Source organism: Pongo pygmaeus, chromosome 20 (genome assembly GCF_028885625.2).
Source record: "Pongo pygmaeus isolate AG05252 chromosome 20, NHGRI_mPonPyg2-v2.0_pri, whole genome shotgun sequence".
Taxonomy (NCBI): Eukaryota; Metazoa; Chordata; class Mammalia; order Primates; family Hominidae; genus Pongo; species Pongo pygmaeus.
Genome location: NC_072393.2, coordinates 24608736 through 24628612, shown reverse-complemented (window position 1 = coordinate 24628612; position 19877 = coordinate 24608736). Strand labels below are relative to the sequence as shown.

General features: G+C 39.9%; 1 protein-coding gene across 1 annotated transcript; it reads left to right on the top strand.

Moving 5' to 3' along the window:
- The first annotated feature begins 2765 nt into the window (after window positions 1–2765).
- On the top strand, window positions 2766–18434 carry ZNF681 (zinc finger protein 681). The gene is made up of 4 exons (XM_054465214.2): window positions 2766–2944; window positions 6112–6238; window positions 6745–6840; window positions 16475–18434. Exons 1-4 carry the CDS (start codon window positions 2942–2944, stop codon window positions 18184–18186), a joined length of 1938 nt encoding a protein of 645 aa, XP_054321189.2. The 5' UTR covers window positions 2766–2941; the 3' UTR covers window positions 18187–18434.
- Window positions 18435–19877: the final 1443 nt, after the last annotated feature.

The window sequence follows — 19877 nt, the reverse complement described above, 5'->3', positions numbered from 1 at the left end:
TCTAATTGAACATGGCCAACTGTCCTTTGTGGATGTCCTGACTTGATTTGCTAGTTTAGACCCTGGAGGTAGGGGTGAGGAAATATTGGGCCACATCAGAATACCTTATCTCACTTAGAAGATATATAGGAGTTTCTTAATAATATCTAACAGTTTTCTCAATACCCATTATATTTAACAGTGATAGCTTACAGGGCAAGAAGGGGACACAGAGGACACAACCTTAGAATTTTAATTTGGTCATAAGTGTTTTTGTTTTGTTTTGTTTTTGGAGACAAGGTCTCACTCTGGTGCTCTGGCTGGAATGCAGTGGCACAACCATAGCTCATAATTTGGTTGTAACAGTTCTTTAAAAAATATTGTTGGCTGGGTTTGATGGCTAACACCTGTAACTCAAACACTTTGGAAAGCCATGGTGAAATGATTGCTTAAGCCCAGGGGTTCAAGACCAGTCTGGGCAATGTAGTGAGACTCAGTCTCTACAAAAATTTAGAAAATTGGCCTTGTGTGGTGTTGCATGCCTATAGTCTCACCTACTCAAGAGGCTGAGGTAGAAGGGTCACTGGAGGTTGAGGCTGCAGTGACCTATCATTCAGCCACTACACTTCAGCCTGGGTGACAGAATGAGACCTCTATGTGTACACACACACAAAAAACACACACACACATATATATACACACACACAAACATATATATACACATATATATACTCTATATGTATATATATATTTATACACCCTATATATATAATCAAAATAATATGTATGTTTGCCGGGCGTGGTGGCTTACACCTGTAATCCCTGCATTTTGGGAGGCCAAGGTGGGCACATCACCTGAGGTCAGGAGTTCGAGACCAGCCTGCCCAACATGGTAAAACCCCAACTCTACTAAACATACAAAAATTAGCCCGGCGTGGTGGCACGCCTCTGTAATCCCAGCTATTCGGGAGGCTGAGGCAGGAGGATTGCTTGAACCTGGGAGGTGGAGGTTGCAGTGAGCCAAGATTGCACCATTGCACTCCAGCCTGGGCAGCACAGCACGACTCTGTCTTAAAAAAAAAAAAAAGTATGTTGAAAGAAATTTAAGCACAGAAGAAAAGTGAAAGACTATGGTGGGGAATGTGATAAAAGGTGAGTGTGGCTCCTACAGCTCGGTGAGATTTGGTTTCCATCTTAAGGAACTGCCCTCCCACACTGAAACCACAACCCAACACATGCCAATTCTCACACTATTTATACTTTGCACAAAGACAACAGAAGGAGGTGAACATCATCGTTCATGACATGGAAGTCTGTTCCCCACTGAGACATTTTAAAAATGTTATTGTCTTAAGCCCTCTTCCTTCTAATAAAGCCTATACAAATACACACATACAAGCCTGAAACTACTCAAAATAAAAAAATCAGGCTTTTGAAATCCCATAAATAAGCAAACACAAAAACAGCCACTTTGAGGAGAGAATGGAATGGAGGAGGTTAGGAGGCTGCTCGCTTCAACTCCTGGCCCTATGTGGAGGTGGGGATGGAGTCTAGGGAGACCCTAGGAAGTCACTTGTTCTGACTGGGCTTTCCCCCAGCTCCACACTTTGTTAACCATTTCCTGGGAAGAGCTTAGGAATTTCCTGTGCTCTAGTGAGTCAGGGCCTCCCCTCACAGGGTATTGGCAAGGAGAAATTCTGAGACTCTGTGACTGAGAAGCTAGCACAGTGCTTGACAAATACCTGTGGGAACTGTCATCCTCTGTAACTATCATGTGGCCTTGGAGTGTTCAGATGGCCTGGCCTGGCCTGGGGCTTGGCGAAGCTGTTTGAGGGCCAGCTGCTTTAGGCTCCCACTTTCTCCTCAATCAAAGTGGCTGCTTTTGTGTCTGTTTATTTATGGTTTTAAAAACCTGATATATAGGTCGGGCGCGGAGGCTCACACCTGTAACACCAACACTTTGGGGGCCGATCACGAGGTCATGAGTTCAAGACCAGCCTAGCCAACATAGTGAAACCCCGTCTCTACTAAAAATACAAAAATTAGCCGGGCATGGTGGCACGCACCTGTAGTCCCAGCTCCTCAGGACGCTGAGGCAGGAGAATCACTTGAACCCAGGAGGCAGAGGTTGTGGTGATCTGAGATTGCGCCACTGCACTCCAGCCTGGGAAACAGAGCGAGACTCCGTCTCAAAAAAAAAAAAAAACACCTGATATATAAATAGAAAGTGCAACCTGAGGTGCCGAGGCTCAGTGTCTAGGGCTGTGCTTCATGGGGTTCCTTGCTGGCATGTGGCCAGGTGAACTCTGGGTGTGAGGTGGTTCCTACCCTGGATCTACAATCCCCACCACCTCTCCCAGGCCTAAGTAACCAGCACAAGGCAGTGCTAAAGAGCGGGTGAGTGACGGGCATCAAGCCCATCCAGGAAGATTTGAATGCCATCTGGGCTGGGGGCTGTCGGGGTAGGGACTATGGCTGCCAGAAACCAGGACGGTCATAAAAGCTGAAATATTAAAATAATTTTTATTATTTTTTTACTTTTGAATAGCTATCTGGTATATTATTTGAAATGCACGTTACCTTACACAGAAGGTTAAAGGCAAATACCCTGTTGGGTGGGCCTGGCTTAGCTCATGTCTGAAAAGGCTGCAACTTAGGTTAGTCTTCATTCAGTAGAGCATCTGATCACATCTTCCGTCACTCAGGACCTGAGGGGTGGGGTTTTAATCATTATCCAATCAGGGACGCTGGGCTGGGAACTGTCCAATCAGGCATGCAGCTGGACCAGACAGGGCGGCTTCCGGGATTGGCGGGGCCTTTGTCTCTCCCTCCAGCCGGAGCTCCAGGTCTGGTCTTCACTGCTCTGTGTCCTCTGCTTCTAGAGGCCCAGTCTCTGTGGCTCTGTGACCTGCAGGTATTGGCGATACATAGCTAAGACGCCAGGTCCCACGGAAACCTAGAAATGGTGAGAATGCCGGGTCCGACATCCCGAGAGAGGGGAAGGGGCTGTGGCGGGACTCAGACCTCGCCGCAGTCAGCTCCATAATTTGCGCCCTGAGTTCTCCTCGCCCAGGTCGGCCTCAGTCCACTTCGACCATAAGATGGCGGCTGCGCTGACAGCCAGCCCCCCGGGCGTCCTTTCTGTTCCCTGCTCAATGACTTGTGTCCTGGCCTGCAGCCCTCTCTGGGTGGCTCTGCACCCGCAGCGCCGGGTCTCTCCCAGATTGTGCAGGGACCACGGGAGGTTCGTCAGAGGAGAAACCTGACGGGTGCCGGGTTCATGAATGGGAATGGTCTGTGGCGTTCCCAGTTTCTCTTTCCTTTCATTAAAAATTTATGAGAGTCAAAAGACCTGGCGCAGTGGCTCGCGCGTGTAATTCCAGCACTTTGGGAGGCCGAGACAGCCTCCCGAGTAGATGTAATTACAGACATTTGCCACCACGCCCGGCTAAATTGTTTTCTTTTCATATGGCCGTTAGAAAAACAGATGAAGCAGTCATGGTCCCTACAATCCAGGAGCTTTTAGTCTAGCAACTGGATAAATGGTTAAATTAAGCATCATATAATTGGTACAATAAATAGATGTGTGCAGAAAACTTGGGCTCTATTTGTGCCACTTTATATAATTGTGACTTGTAATGTCATCACCTGAAGGGATATTTATAGACAGAAGAATTATTATTTCTATTTCTATTTCTTTTACCTTGTTAATACATATTTATCTTTTAATAAAATTACCCTAGAAAACCTTTATAAATTTGTTCAAATTGCTTATTAGTATATGTTATGTAATTGATAGGGCAGGGTCTAAGAAAGATTAAAATTATACAAATTCTGAGATTTAAGGGTTTTTTTTAAGGTAAGTTTAGGAAAAACAGAACTGGAAATACCCCAGTGGCATAGAGAACAGAATTCTACATGGAATCCACTCCCTGCCCAGTTTTGCTCAGGTTCACCTTTTTGGAGGCCTTATTTAGGTCTGGCCCTACCCTGAAGTGTTGCCTCATAGAACTGATTAGTGGAGATCGGAGTTTTGGCTGGTGAATTCTGCTGCTAGAGCTGGTGCTTAGAATTCCTGAAACACAAAAGCAGATAAATTTAAAAAATAAAGTATATATTTTATGGTTATAATTTTTTATTAAAACTAGTGCTTGCATTCTATCTAGCAACTTATTTTCTATTCGTACAGATCTAGTAGTTGCTCCACAAGTCACAAAAAAGTAAACATAGACACAATATAAATTTCTCTAAAATTCATTAAATTCTTTCTGCATTCCTGTCTATATTTAGCTTTTATTGTATATTTTTTTTAAAAAAAATCAATGACAGAGAAACAGAAGAAATAAAAATGCCGGGCTTTTAATCTAAATCCTGGGAATTATTAAACAGTACCAGCTCCCAGGGTGTTATAAAAATTAAATAACGTAATGTGTTATCCCAGGCACAGTGCCCTGTAACATAATCTTTTTTCTTTTTATTTTTGTTGTATCTCAGCACTTTTAGCTTGTATAACTTTTATAAGCTGGGTGAGGTGGCTCACACCTGTAATCCCAGCATTTTGGGAGACCGAGGTAAGTGGATCACGAGGTGAGGAGTTTGAGACCAGCCTGGCAAAGAGACCAGCCTGGCCAACATGGTGAAAGCCCATCTCTACTAAAAATACAAACATTAGCCAGGCGTGGTGGCGGACATCTGTAATCCCAGCTACTATGGAGGCTGAGGTCGGAGAATTGCTTGAACCCACGAGACAGAGGTTGCAGTGACCTGAGATCACGCCATGGCACTCCAGCTTGGGTGACAGGGCGAGACTCCAACTCAAAAAAAAGAAAAATTTTTGTATAATTTTTATTATCATTTATTTCTAAGTATAGTCTTTTATAATTTTTTTTTTTCTATTTTACTTTAAGTTTCGGGATACAAGTGCAGAACGTGTAGGTTTGTTACATAGGTATACATGTGTCATGGTGGTTTGCTGCACCTATCAACCCATCACTAGATTTTAAACCTGGCATGCATTAGCTATTTATCCTAATGCTCTTTCTCTCCTCGTCCCCCCACCCCCCGACTGGCCCTGGTTTGTATGGTTTGTCTCCTTGTGTTTATGTGTGCTCGTTGTTCAACTCTTACTAATGAGTGACAACACGCAGTGTTTGGTTTTCTGTTCCTGTGTTAGTTTTCTGAGGATAATAGCTTTCAGCTGCATCCATGGTCCCTGCAAAATACATGATCTCATTCCTTTTTATGGCTGCATAGTATTCCATGGTTGTATATGTACCACATTTTCTTTATCCATTCTGTCATTGATGGGCATTTAGGTTGGTTCCATATCTTTGTTATTGTAAATAGTGATTCAATAACATATGTGTGTTTTTTTGGGGGGGGGGACAGAGTCTTGCTCTGTCGCCCAGGCTGGAGTGCAGTGGCATCTCAGCTCACTGCAAGCTCCGCCCCCTGGGTTCACGCCATTCTCCTGCCTCAGCCTCCCGAGCAGCTGGGACTACAGGCGCCCACCACTATGCCCAGCTAATTTTTTGTATTTTTAGTAGATACGGGGTTTCACCAGTTCAGCCAGGATGATCTCGATCTCCTGACCTCATGATCCACCCGCCTCAGCCTCCCAAAGTGCTGGGATTACAGGCTGAGCCACCGCGCCCGGCCGCATATGTGTCTTTATAGTAGAATGATTTATATTCTTGTGAGTATATACTCAGAAATGGTATCACTGGGTCAAATGGTATTTCTGGTCCTAGATCCTTGGGAATCACCACACTGTCTTCCACAATGGTTGAACTAATTTACATTCCCACCAACAGTGTAAAAGCATTCATATTTCTCCACAGCCTCACCAGCATATATTGTTTCTTGAATTTTTGATAATCGCCATTCTGACTGGCGATTTATTTAGGTCTGGTGTTATAGATCTAATGCCACTTTCTTTTCTCATGGTTGGAGAACAGATTAGAGAATGTTCCTGTGTAAAAAAATTATTTTATTGGATAATTTCAGTCATTTCTATAAGTCAGAACCAGTTCTCTTCACTTTCTTATTTTACCTTGAATCAAATTATAAATTCTTTCCATGGCCACTTTGTAAATGTGTGTGTGTGTGTGTGTGTGTGTGTGTGTTTTTCAGGAACCATTGAAATTTAGGGATCTGGCCATAGAATTCTCTCTGGAGGAGTGGCAATGCCTGGACACTATACAGCAGAATTTATATAGGAATGTGATGTTAGAGAACTACAGAAACCTGGTCTTCTTGGGTGAGGATAACTTCAATATACAATTCCTATTATACCCTAAAGGTTTCATTTTTCTTTTTTGTATAATGTTTTTAGGTAATTTATGCTTTGCATAAGTGAGTTTCAGATCCCTGTTTTTATAAAAATCTTAGGGATTCATCTCTGTAGAGAAGAATTTCTTGAAGATATTTTGTCTTGACCTGAACTTTCTGCATTCCTGAGCTAATCTGTATTCTTCACTCTAGATTAGAGTGGTAATTCCAGAAGTTTAGTGGCATAAAATATTATTGCTCACACTTTAAAATCTAATTGCCAACACTAATTTTTGATTTGTTGTACTGGACAGTGAAATTAAGAACTAACAAATTTAAAATACTTTCTAAATATTTAGAAATTTCTTTTATAAATCATTATTTTGGGATTGATTTACAAGAATATTCTATTTCACCCTCTTTCCTGACTACATTGCCATGTTGGTGATTAGAGAATATAAGCGAGATTTATGTTATTTATTTTCAATAAAACAGGTATTGCTGTCTCTAAGCCAGACCTAATCACCTGTCTGGAACAAGAAAAAGAGCCTTGGACTAGAAAGAGACATAGGATGGTGGCCGAACCCCCAGGTAGGTGAGAGTGAAAGTGAATACAACAGATAACATAGATGAGCAGTTCAAAGGTCAAAGAAAAAGCTAGTGCTTATAATGTGATTTGGGAAGCTGTATTCCAAAGGAAATAGTTTCTGGAAAGCCAGAGTTTTTCTTTTCTTTTCTTTTTCTTTTGAGAGATGGAGTTTCGCTCTGTCAGCCAAGCTGGAGTGCAGTGGCACAGTTTGGGCTCACTGCAACCTCCACCTCCAGGTTCAAGCGATTCTCCTGTCTCAGCTTCCCAAGTAGCTGGGACTACAGGTGTGTGCCACCACGCCCAGCTAATTTTTGTATTTTTTTAGTAGAGACAGAGTTTCACTATGTGTTGGCCAGGCTGGTCTCGACCTCCTAACCTCAGGTGATCTGCCCACCTTGGCCTCTGAAAGTGCTGGGATTACAGGCATGAGCCACACCACCCTGCCGAGTTTTTCTATTTTGCTCTCACATAAGGGAGTCTTCTGTCTTACGCTTTTAAGTTCTCTCAGGACTCTGCTTTCCCTTCAATGATCTGCCTTCTAGTTTAGAGTGAGAGCCAAAGTCTCCTTAATGGCATGTAAGAGACTGCACAATCTGACTGCTTTTCCATTGTTTTGAGGGACACACAAATATCTGCATAATTTTGAGAAACTCTGTTAAACTATTTTTTAAGTTCTTTTTTTGCATCATCTCTGAAATGTGTGAGAGTAGTAGGTTTCTGTTCATTTTTCTGCACATTCCATCCTGTTTGTATTACTATAGTCTTCAAATATAGTTTGAAATTATAAAGTATGATGTCATTCAGCTTTTTTTTCTTAAGATTGCTTTCACTTTTCAAAGTTTATTGTAGTTTCATATATAAATTTTAGACTTGTATTTTTCATTACTGTAAAACGCCCCTGGAATTTTGATAGGGAGTTTATTGAATCTGTAGGTCATTTTGAATAACATGGCACTTTTTTTTTTTTTTTTTTTTTGAGACAAAGTCTCGCTCTTTCTCCAGGCTGGAGTGCAGTGGCACAATCTCGGCTCACTGCAACCTCTCCCTTCCAGGTTCAAGCTATTATCCTGCCTCAGCCCTGCCGCCCCCCACTCCCTGAGTAGCTGGAACTACAGGTGCTCACCACCAGGCCCAGCTAATTTTTGTATTTTTAGTAGAGACAGAGTTTCACCATGTTGGCCAGGATGGTCTCCATCTCTTGACCTCGTGATCTGCCTGCCTCAGCCTCCCAAAGTGCTGGGATTACAGGTATGAGCCACCATGCCTGGCCAACATGGCACTTTAACAGTATTTATTCTTTCAATCTATAGACATGAAATATTTTTAAATTTATTTGTGTCTTTTCTAATTTCTCTCATTGATATATCTTTCATTGTAAAAATTTTCTACTTCTTTAATTAAATTTCTTCTCAGAAATTTATTTTAATGGTATCATAAATAAGATTTTTTTTTGAGACAGAGGCTTGCTCTGTTGCCTAGGCTGGAGTGCAGTGGTGCAGTCTTGGCTCACTGCAACCTCTGCCTCCCGGGTTCAAGCGATTATCCTGCCTCAGCCTCCCAAGTAGCTGGGACTATAGGCACACACCACCATGCCTGGCTAATTTTTGTATTTTTAGTTTAGATGGGGTTTCAGTATGTTGGCCAGGCTGGTCTTGAACTTTTGACCTCAGATGATCCATCTGCCTCAGCCTTCCAAAGTGCTGGGATTACAGGCGTGAGCCACCATGCCTGGCTGTAAATAAGATTTTTAAAATATTTTTATCCAATAGCTTAAGTGTATGGAACCATAACTTTTATGTTAATTTAACATTTTGTTAATTTACTGAGTGTATTTATTAGTTTAGACAGGATTTAATGTACTATATATATATATATATATATATATATATATATATATATATATGATCATATGATCTACAGCCAGCAACTTTTTACTTACTTGTCTGCAATTTCAATGGCTCTTTTTCATTTTTTTGACTAATTCTTTTGCCACATACTTACAGTTCTTTGTTAAAAGAGAAGCATTGACAATAGGCAAAATATAGTTTTGTATCAGTGTCTTTAAACTTGAAAAAGCAGAAGCCTCTTCAAGTTTTTATAACCTGTTTTCAGAAGGTAAAGGTCTTTTGTTGGGCCCCCAGGGTAATGAGATGCCCTCTGGGTTTGTAGTGGAGAGGGCATGTAGCTTGGTCACAAGGCTGCTGGGTCTGCACTAGGGTCCACCTTCAGTTGGCTTGTTACAAGGGGCTTGGGTAGTTGTAATTCACATTTTATTTTTTTGGACAGACTGAATTTCTCTCAAGACTTTGACCTGTAGGGCAGACACTAGGGCAGGTTTCTGTAGTCAGGTCTGTATATGGTAAGTCTTATTTAAGAATGTGGATGAGTATGGCATTCACTGTGTATCAGAGAGGATTTTTCCAGGTCACTGAGTGGGCTTTAACATAGGCAGAACTGGCTGTGAACTGTGTGTGGCTCAGGGATGTGAAACTGAGTCATTGAACTGCTTTAGGGACCACAGTAAAGGCCAAGGTCTGCAGGCCTGCTGCATGGCTATAAGTGGGTGTCTTTCTGAAGGCCTCTGAAAGGGTATGTGACCTCTTACAGACTGTGTCTGGGAAAAGTCTGAGATGATTACAGAGTAACTTCAGAATTCTCAGTAAGACCAAGTTGGGTAGGCCATTTACTGGTCTATACTGAAAAATAGGAGTTCTGTAGTTTGCCACCTGCCTTCTGAAAAATAGCACTCCTCAGAATTGGGCATTAGTAGTTTCACAACTCCCTCCCTGGATCTCAAAGCTCTCCTAAAGGCACTTAATTTGGAGATTGGGTCTTGCTACATAACCCAGGCTGGTTTTGAAATCCTGGCCTGAAGCGATTTTCCAACCTCAGGCCCGGCGCGGTGGCTCACGCCTGTAATCCCAGCACTTTGGGAGGCTGAGGTGGGCGGATCACAAGGTCAGGAGATCAAGACCATCCTGGCTAACATGGTGGAACCCCGTCTCTACTAAAAATACAAAAAAAAATTAGCCGGGCATGTTGGCGGGTGCCTGTAGTCCCAGCTATTCAGGAGACTGAGGCAAGAGAATGGTGTAAACCTGGGAGGCAGAGGTTGCAGTGAGCCGAGATTGTGCCACTGCACTTCAGCCTAGGTGACAGAGCAAGATTCCATCTCAAAAAAATAAATAAATAAATAAAATTGTCTCTAGTTTCTTTTAAATCCTTATTTATTAAAAGTTTCTCATTAGAATCTTCTGTTTATGATTACACTCCATTTTCTTTGAAATTTTACTGCCATGGAGCACATGCCAATTATTCAAAATACTTGCCTTCTGTGAGTACACAGTCACATATTATAGTTATTTAGAGAATAGAATTTTTTTTTCTCTTTTTTTTTTTTTTTTTTTTTTTTGGGATGGAGTCTCACTCTGTCGCCAGGCTAAAGTACAATGGTGCAATCTCGGCTCACTGCAATCTTCACCTCCTGAGTACAAGCAATTCTGCTGCCTCAGCCTCCCGAGTAGCTGGGATTACAGCCATGTGCCAAAACGCCCGGCTAATTTTGTATTTTTAGTAGAGACAGGGTTTCACCATGTTGGTCAGGCTGGCCTTGAACTCCCAACTTCAGGTGATCTGCCTGTCTCAGCCACCCAAAGTGCTGGGATTACATGTGTGAGCCACCGCACCCGGCATATTTAGATAAATTCTTAATGGTACATCGTTTTGCAAACCAGGTCTTTTTTTTTTTTTTTTTTTTGACATGGAGTTTTGCTCTTACTGCATAGGCTGGAGTGCAATGGCGCAGTCTCGGCTCACTGCAACCTCCACCTCCCAGGTTCAAGCAATTCTCCTGCCTCAGCCTCCCGAGTAGCAGAGATTACAGGCATGTGCCACCATGCCTGGCTAATTTTGTACTTTTGTTTTTAGAAGAGATAGGGTTTCTCCATTTTGGTCAGGCTGGTCTCGAACCCCCCCCAACCTCAGATGATCCACCTACCTCAGCCTCCCAAAGTGCTGTGCTGGGATTACAGGTGTGAGCCACTGCGCCTGGGTTTTTTTTTTAGAGATGCAGTCTCACTCTGTTGCCTAGGCTGAAGTGCAGTGGGCTAATTTCGGCTCCCATGTTCAAGGGATCCTACCACTTCAGCCTCCCGAGTAGCTGGGACTACAGGCACATGCCACCAGGCCTGGCTAATTTTTGTATTTTTAGTAGAGACAGGGTTTCCCCATGTTGGCCAGGCTGGTCTCGTACTTCTGACCTTAGGTGGTTTGTCCACCTTAGTCTCCCTAAGTGCTGGGATTATAGGTGTGAGCCACCACACCTGGCTGCAAACCATATTTTGAGTAAACATTTCTCTCATTATTGTTTTCTAGTTCATACTAGTGTGGTTTTTTGTTTTGTTTTTTTTTTTGAGATGGAGTCTCGCTCTGTTGCCCAGGCTGGAGTGCAGTGGCACGATCTCGGCTCACTGCAAGCTCCGCCTTCCGGGTTCACACCATTCTCCTGCCTCAGCCACCCGAGTAGCTGGGACTACAAGCATCCACCACCACACCCAGCTAATTTTTTTTATTTTTAGTAGAGACGGGGTTTCACCGTTTTAGCCAGGATGGTCTCAATCTTCTGACCTTGTGATCTGCCCACCTTGGCCTCCCAAAGTGCTGGGATTACAGGCATGAGCCACCGCGCCTGGCCTACTAGTGTGCTTTTTTTAGTGTAGGTTTCTTAATATTAGTTTCTTGTGCTTTTTAGTTTTAGATATGTATTATAATTTTAGACAATTTGCAATTCTGTTTGTACACTTTAAGTCAATGTGGGGTTTACTTAAGAGATACATGAGCCATATGTCTATAGCAATGAGAGTATATATGTTTGTGTGTTTATCTAGAAATATAACCACAACTTTGGTTATGACTTATCTTGTATATATTCTTTCTTAGTTGATTTTTTTTTTTTTTTTAATTGGAGTCTCACTCTGTCACCCAGGCTGGAGTGCAATGGCGTGATCTTGGCTAACTGCAACCTCTGCCTCCCGGGTTCAAGCAGTTCTCCAGCCTCAGCCACCGAGTAGCTGGGATTACAAGCTCATGTCACCACACCCAGATAATTTTTGTATTTTTAGTAGAGATGGGGTTTCACAATGTTGGCCAGGCTGGTCTCGAACTTCCGACCTCAGGTGATCCGCTCACCTCGGCCTCCCAAAGTGCTGAGATTACAGGCGTGAGCCACCGTGCCCAGCCCCTTTTTTTTTTTTTCTTAGTTGATTTTCAGTGATTGTTTTATCTTGTCTAATTGAGTAGTCATGGAAATAGTTTTATTTTCACCATGTGTTTAATGATGAATATGTATTTGCTCTGTGTGAGAGAAACACTTTTGTGATTTGAAGGTAATTTATGAAAAGATTTATGATTCTGAATTTTTTCAGATTTTTTTTTTGAGAAAAATTAATTGTAAAAACACATAACATAAAATTTACCATCTTAAATCTATTGAAGTGTACATTTCAGGGCCAGGCATGGTTGTGGCTTACATGTGTAATCCCAGAATTTGGGGATCTTAAGGCAGGAGGATTGCTTGATCCCAAAAGTTTGAGACCAGCCTGGGCAACATATGGAGATTCCCACTCTACAATTTTTTTTTTTTTTTTTTTTTTTTTTTTAACCCAGGCTGGTTGTGTGCACCTGTGGTCCCAGCTCTTTGAAAGATTGAGGGAGGAGGATTACTTGAATCTGGGAATTTGAGGCTACACTTAGCCATAATTGTGCCACTGCACTCCACCTTGCGTGATAGAATGAGACCCTGTCTCAAAAAAAAAGCTGTACTTTTCAGACATGTTAAGTATATTCACATTGTTATGCAAAAGACTTTTAAAAATTTTACATCTAATAAAATTAAAACTCAATATCCATTAAGTAACAGCTGAACATTTTACCCTCTCTCCAGCCCTTGACAAATATCCTTCTACTTTCTGTTTTTATGAGCGTGACTACTTAAGATATCTCCTGTAAATGGGATCATATAGTATCCATCATTTTGTTAATGGCTTATTTCAGGTGACATAATAATTCTTGAAGTTTGTCTTAAAGCTTGACAATATTTTTTAAGGCTGTATAATATTCCATTGTATTTATATATTACATTTTTTGATGTATTTATAAGTCAAGAAAGGGTTGCTTCAGTCTTTTGGTTTTTGTGAATACTGGTACAGTAAACATCAATGTTCAAATATGCCTTTCTAGCTCCTGCATTGCAGAGTTTGCACACAGATTTACAAATTGAATTATTGTATTTAATGATTCCATTTTTAATTATTTGGGTAACATAACATTTTAAAACAGTGGCTGCATCCTTGTTTTACACCAACAAATAACGGGTTTTCAGTTCATCATCAACAGATTTAATGTTTTAAAAAAATTGATAGTGGCCATTCTAATTGGTTTGAGTTGATTTTTTTATGTGATTTTTATGCATTTCTCTACAAATGTAATTTCCTGTGTCTTTTCAAATGCTTTTTCCGATTTTTGTATTTTTTTTGATGAAAATTTATTTCAGTTATTAGTCCATTTAAGACTTGTTTATGTATTCTCAATATTAACTGCCATGGACCTTGCTGGACTGAACAAAGGAGGATGAACGTGGGAATAAAGACAAAGACAAAAGAGTATATTTGGAAGAAGAGGTCAGGGGGCTCCTTGCTTCTAGTGAACAAGGGCCCTGAACTTCTATAGCCCTTTGTATTTATTGAGTAAAGGAGATAGGGAGAAGGGGGTGGTTGTCAGTCAGCTGCTTTACTTAGTGCAGGCTTGCACAACTGCATTCTTTGAACAGTAGTCTCCAGATGTTCCAGTAGATAACCTCAAGGAGCATGGCACCAGGGAGTGACTGCCCTCAGCAAACCTTCTGGTGGGAGGCACAGATGTGAGTTTGCCCACATCCTGCATTCATGATAAACAGTTTGCTGTTTGATCATATAGCCTTCAGTGGAATGCTGAGTTGGTCACGACCCTCGGGCCTTTAGCTCCCTACAGTTAACTCTTATCACATATAATTTGCAAATATTTTTACTTATTTTCTACAAGGCATTGTCACTCTAATGTTTTTTGGATGTGTGGAAATTTTGAAGTGTAGTGTAGTTACTTTTTTCTTTGATGCTCATGCATTTAATATCATGAATTAAATATCATGCATTTAATATAAAAAAAAATGGTGCCAAGACCAACGTCATCTCATTTCTCTTTTTTTCTAAGAGATTTGTTAGTTATTTTTATATGTTTAAGTATTTTATTTAAAATATTTTTTGTATATGATTCAAAGAATCCTGCTTTATCAGTGTTGGTGCCCAGTTTTCAACATGATTTTTTGAAGAGATTGTCTTTTCTCTATTGTGTGCTCATGGCAACGTTGTAAAAGATTATTTAATCATATACTGAAAAGTTTATTTCTGGGCTCTCTATTCTGTTTTTTAATCTGTTTATCTGTCTTTGTGTCAGTACCACCTTGTTTTTGTAGCTATTAATATTTTTTAAAATCCAGAAGTATAACACCTCTGTTCTTTTTCATGAGTGTTTGGCTATAGTTTATAATCAAATTTAAAAATTTTAAACAATATTCTTGTAAAACTTATGCTTTGGGGATTTTTATAGAAATTATATTGAATGTATTCATCACTGTAAGTTGTATAGACATCTTTGAAAAATTAAATTTTTTGACCCTTGAGTAAAACTATGTTGAAGAGTATGTGTTATTTTCATATATATTTGGATGTGCCAGTTTCACTAGTGCTCTCAATTTCCAGTTGCATTCAGTCTTAGTCAGAAAACATTCAGTGTACAATTTTTATTTTCTTACATTTATTTGTTGTTGTTGTTTTGAAACAGGATCTTTTTCTGTTACCCAGGCTGGAGTGCAGTGACTGCAGCTTCAACCTTCGGGGCTCAAGTGCTCCTTTCACCTCAGCCTCCTGAGTAGCTGGAACTACAGAGATGCACTACCATGTCTGGCTAATTTTTTGATTATTTGTAGGGACGGAGTCTTACTGTGTTGCCTAGGCTCGTCTCAAACTTCTGGCCCCAAGAGATCCTCCCATCTTGGTCTCCCAAAGTGTTGAAATTATAGGCATGAGCCACAGCACCCACCTGGTATTCCTAAATTTAATAAGACTTGTTGTGTATCCTAACAGAATACACCAGGTGCAAATAAGAATAATGTGTGTTTTCTTGCTTTTAACTGGAAAGTTGTTTACATGTCTGTTAAGCCTAGTTTATCTATGGTATAACCGAATGTTCACGTTCACCAAACATTATGCTGCAATGCAGTCCTCAGTGTTGGATGCAGAACCTGGTGGGAGGTGTTCGAGTCATGGGGGCAAATTCTCATGAATGGCTTGGCATCACCCTCTTGGTAATCAAAAACTTTACCCTCTGTTAATTTAAATGAGAGCTGGTTCATTAAAATTACCTGGCTTCTTTATTTCACACTTGCTCTGTCCCTTACCATGTGATATGTTCAGTTACTCTTTGTGTTTCACCATGATTGTAAGCTTTGTGAGACGCTCACCAGAAGTCGATGCTGGCACGCACTTCTTGTACAGTCTGCCAAACCGTGTGCCAAATAAACTTTTTTTTGTTTTGTTTTTGTTTGTTTTTGAGACATAGTCTCACTCTGTCACCTAGGCTGGACTGCAGTGGCACAATCTTGGCTCACTGCAACCTCCGCCTCCCAGGTTCAAGTGATTCTCCTGCCTCAGCCTCCCGAGTACCTGGGATTACAGGCATGCACCACCATGCCTGGCTAATTTTGTATTTTAAGTAGAGACAGGGTTTCACCATGTTGGTCAGGCTGGTCTCAAACTCCTGACCTCAGTTGATTTGCCTGCCTTGGCCTCCCAAAGTGCTGTGATTACAGGCATGAGCCACCGCACCCTGCCAGCCTTTTTTCTTTATAAATTATCCACTCTCAGGTATGCCTCTATATGCAAAGTAATTGAAGTTGGCAATTTACTTTTAAAGGTATTATGTTATATTGGGGAGCAGAAAGATCTATGTTGGGTAAATATAGCAGACTTTTATTTTCTTTCTGTGTGGCTCTTTGCATTCTGCTCACCTGGGTCATTGCACACACTTAACTAATTTATAAATTTTCCACAAATGTATTTTGGTCAATATGTTTTTGTTACATTTATATTTCTATTAAGAAATTAGGGCCTTTGGGCCGAGCACGGTGGCTCATGCCTGTAATCCCAGCATTTTGGGAGGCTGAGGTGGGCAGATCACGAGGTCAGGAATTTGAGACCAGCCTGGCCAACATGGTGAAACCCCGTTTCTACTAAAAATACAAGTATTAGCTGGGCATGATGGCACATGCCTGTAATCCTAGCTACTCAGGAGGCTGAGGCAGAAGAGTTGCTTTAACCTGGGAGGTAGCGGTTGCAGTGAGCTGAGATCACACTACTTCAGTCCAGCCCAGGTGACAGACTGAAACTCCGTCTCAGGAAAAAAAAAAAAAAAAAAGAAATTAGGGCCTTTGGTATTTTGCTATACCATCTTGCTTATGTAATTTGTATAATTGTGTAGGTTGGATTTGTAAAGTATATTTAGAGTCTATCAAGTGGAGTCATTTGTTATTTTTATTTCTTTCAGTTATTTGTTCTCATTTTGCCCAAGACTTTTCACCAGAGCAGAACATAAAAGATTCTTTCCAAAAAGTGACACTAAGAAGATATGGAAAATGTGAACATGAGAATTTACAGTTAAGTAAAAGTGTGGATGAGTGCAAGGTGCAAAAAGGAGGTTATAATGGACTTAACCAATGTTTGCCAACTACCCAGAGTAAAATATTTCAATGTGATAAATATATGAAAGTCTTTCATAAATTTTCAAATTTAAATGGACATAAGGTAAGACACACCGAAAAAAAACCTTTTAAATGTAAAGAATTTGGCAAATCATTGTGCATGTTTTCAAACCTAACTCAACATAAAATAATTTGTACTAGAGTAAATTTCTACAAATGTAAAGACTGTGGAAAAGCCTTTAATGGATCCTCAATCTTTACTAAACATAAAAGAATTCATATTGGAGAGAAACTGTACATATGTGAAGAATGTGGCAAAGCCTGTAACCAGTTCACAAACCTTACTACACATAAGATAATTTATACTAGAGAGAAACTCTACAAACGTGAAGAATGTAGCAAAGCCTTTAACCTGTTGTCACACATTACAACACATACAATAATTCATACTGGAGAGAATCCCTACAAACGTGAAGAATGTGGCAAAGCCTTTAATCAGTCCTCAACCCTTACTACACATAAGATAATTCATACCAGAGAGAAACTCAATGAATATAAGGAATGTGGCAAAGCTTTCAACCAGTCCTCACACCTTACCAAACATAAGATAATTCATACTGGAGAGAAACCCTACAAATGTGAAGAATGTGGCAAAGCCTTTAACCAGTCCTCACACCTTACCAGACATAAGATAATTCATACTGGAGAGAAGCCCTACAAATGTGAAGAATGTGGCAAAGCCTTTAGGCAGTCCTCACACCTTACTACACATAAGATAATTCATACTGGAGAGAAACCCTACAAATGTGAAGAATGTGGCAAAGCTTTTAACAAGTCCTCACACCTTACTAGACATAAGAGCATTCATACTGGAGAAAAACCCTACCAGTGTGAAAAATGTGGCAAAGCTTCTAACCAATCCTCAAACCTTACTGAACATAAGAATATTCATACTGAAGAGAAACCATACAAATGTGAAGAATGTGGCAAAGCCTTTAACCAGTTCTCAAACCTTACTACACATAAAAGAATTCATACTGGAGAGAAACCCTACAAATGTGAAGAATGTGGCAAAGCTTTTAACCAGTCCTCAATCCTTACTACACATAAGAGAATTCATACTGGAGAGAAATCCTACAAATGTGAAGAATGTGGCAAAGCTTTCTATCGATCCTCAAAACTTGCTGAACATAAGAAAGTTCATACTGGAGAGAAACCCTACACATGTGAAGAATGTGGCAAAGCCTTTAACCATTCCTCACACCTTACTACACATAAGATAATTCATACTGGAGAGAAACCCTACCAATGTGAACAATGTGGTAAAGCCTTTAACCAGTCCTCACACCTTACTAGACATAAGAGAATTCATACTGGAGAGAAACCCTACCAATGTGAAAAATGTGGCAAAGCTTTTAACCAGTCCTCAAACCTTACTGGACATAAGAAAATTCATACTGGTGAGAAACTCTACAAACCTAAAAGATGTAACAGTGATTTTGAAAACACTTCAAAGTTTTCTAAACATAAAAGAAATTATGTTGGTGAAAAATCTTAGAAATGTGAAGAATGTAACAAAACCTTTAAAAGTTGTCACACTTGATTGTGCATAAGATAATTCATACTAAACCTACAAGTGTGAAGAATGTGGCAAAAGTTTTAACCAATGCTTACACCTTATTGCACAGGAAAGCATTTGTACTAGAAAAAAAGTTTCAAATATACAGAATGTGAAAAAGCCATTAATATCTGTTCACATCTTACTCAACATCAGAGATTTCATACTTAATAAAAGCATTATACATGCAATTACTGTCAAAAATCTTTCAGAAAATATAAGCCTCTAAAGTGAAGAGTATTCATTTTGAAGACACACATTATGAACATAAGGAAGGTTGTAATACCTTTACTTGTATCACAGATCTCATTGCACACATTTTGTACTAGAGGAAAACCCTGGAGCAGTTGCTTAAACTTTGTGCAACATAAGGAAATTTATATTGGAGAAAAATCCTGCAAATGTAATAAATTTGGGAAAACTTTTTTTTCAAAAACGACAGCTTTAGAAAACACTAGAGGGTTCATACTAAAATATTTTTGCAGGTGCGATAAATATGAAAAAATATTTAATCCAAAATTCTATGTAAATATCAGATAATTCACAGTAGAAATATTTAAGGCACTGACACTTCAGGCATTACACTAAATCAGATTGCTGAGTATAGAAAGGAATCTAAAACTAAAGTTGGTAAATGAATTATTTGTATATAACATTATAAGAAGTAGAAAATTTTTGCAGAGTTGTAATTACATTCAAAGTATACTTTTTTCTTTGAAAAAAATTGTTTTATAAAATGAATAATGATGTCATTTAACTCAAATTATGCTCTTCATTCCTATTGTATTCACATGTGAAAGCATGTGACTAATTGTTGCTGCATCAAAGATGAGAGATTCTTTGTTATTAGGTGTGCATTATTTACGACCTTTTTTAGTGAAAGAGTAAGGACATTAAAATACAAGATGAAAATGTAAGTGGAGAGGCTCTTTCTGGTTAATTTATAATATTAACTGATACATGAGGTAGGAGTTCAGATAAATATCCTGTGTTATATTGAGAAAAAAAATTTTTTGGTATATCATTTTACTAATTGTACTTTTTTCTTTTTGAGACAGAGTTTTGCTCTTGTTGCCCGGGCTGGAGTGAAATGGTGTGATCTTGGCTCACCGAAACCTCCACCTCCCAGGTTCAAGGGATTCTCCTGCCTCAGCCTCCCGAGTAGCTGGGATTACAGGCATGTGCCACCATACCCGGCTAATTTTGTATTTTTAGTAGAGATGGGGTTTCTCTATGTTGGTCAGGCTGCTCTCGAACTCCCGACCTCGGGTGATCCACCCATCTCGGCCTCCCAAAGTGCTGGGATTACAGGCGCGAGTCACCATGCCTGGCCAATTGTACTTTTATGTAATAAAATGTAATACATTTTAAAATTTTTAGATAATGTGTGAACTTATTAATCAGGCTTTTTAAAAAACATGTTAAGACCGTTGTTCATTCAATGAAGCATTCTTATGCCATTAAATTTAACTTATCCCATCTTACTCAAGGGTATAGGTAAATGATGGTAACAATACACTATTTAATAAGATAATGGACTAACATTTCTAGTAATCTATTTTGCCAGTGGCTTTAAATTGCAAATAAGTCAGAGAATATTATTCCTGTAGGTTGAATTATTACTCTTTTTT

Coding starts and splice junctions, on each gene's coding strand:
- ZNF681 (XM_054465214.2), top strand. Junction 6,239..6,744: donor CAGAAACCTGGTCTTCTTGG/GTGAGGATAACT, acceptor TCAATAAAACAG/GTATTGCTGTCTCTAAGCCA. Junction 6,841..16,474: donor GATGGTGGCCGAACCCCCAG/GTAGGTGAGAGT, acceptor TATTTCTTTCAG/TTATTTGTTCTCATTTTGCC.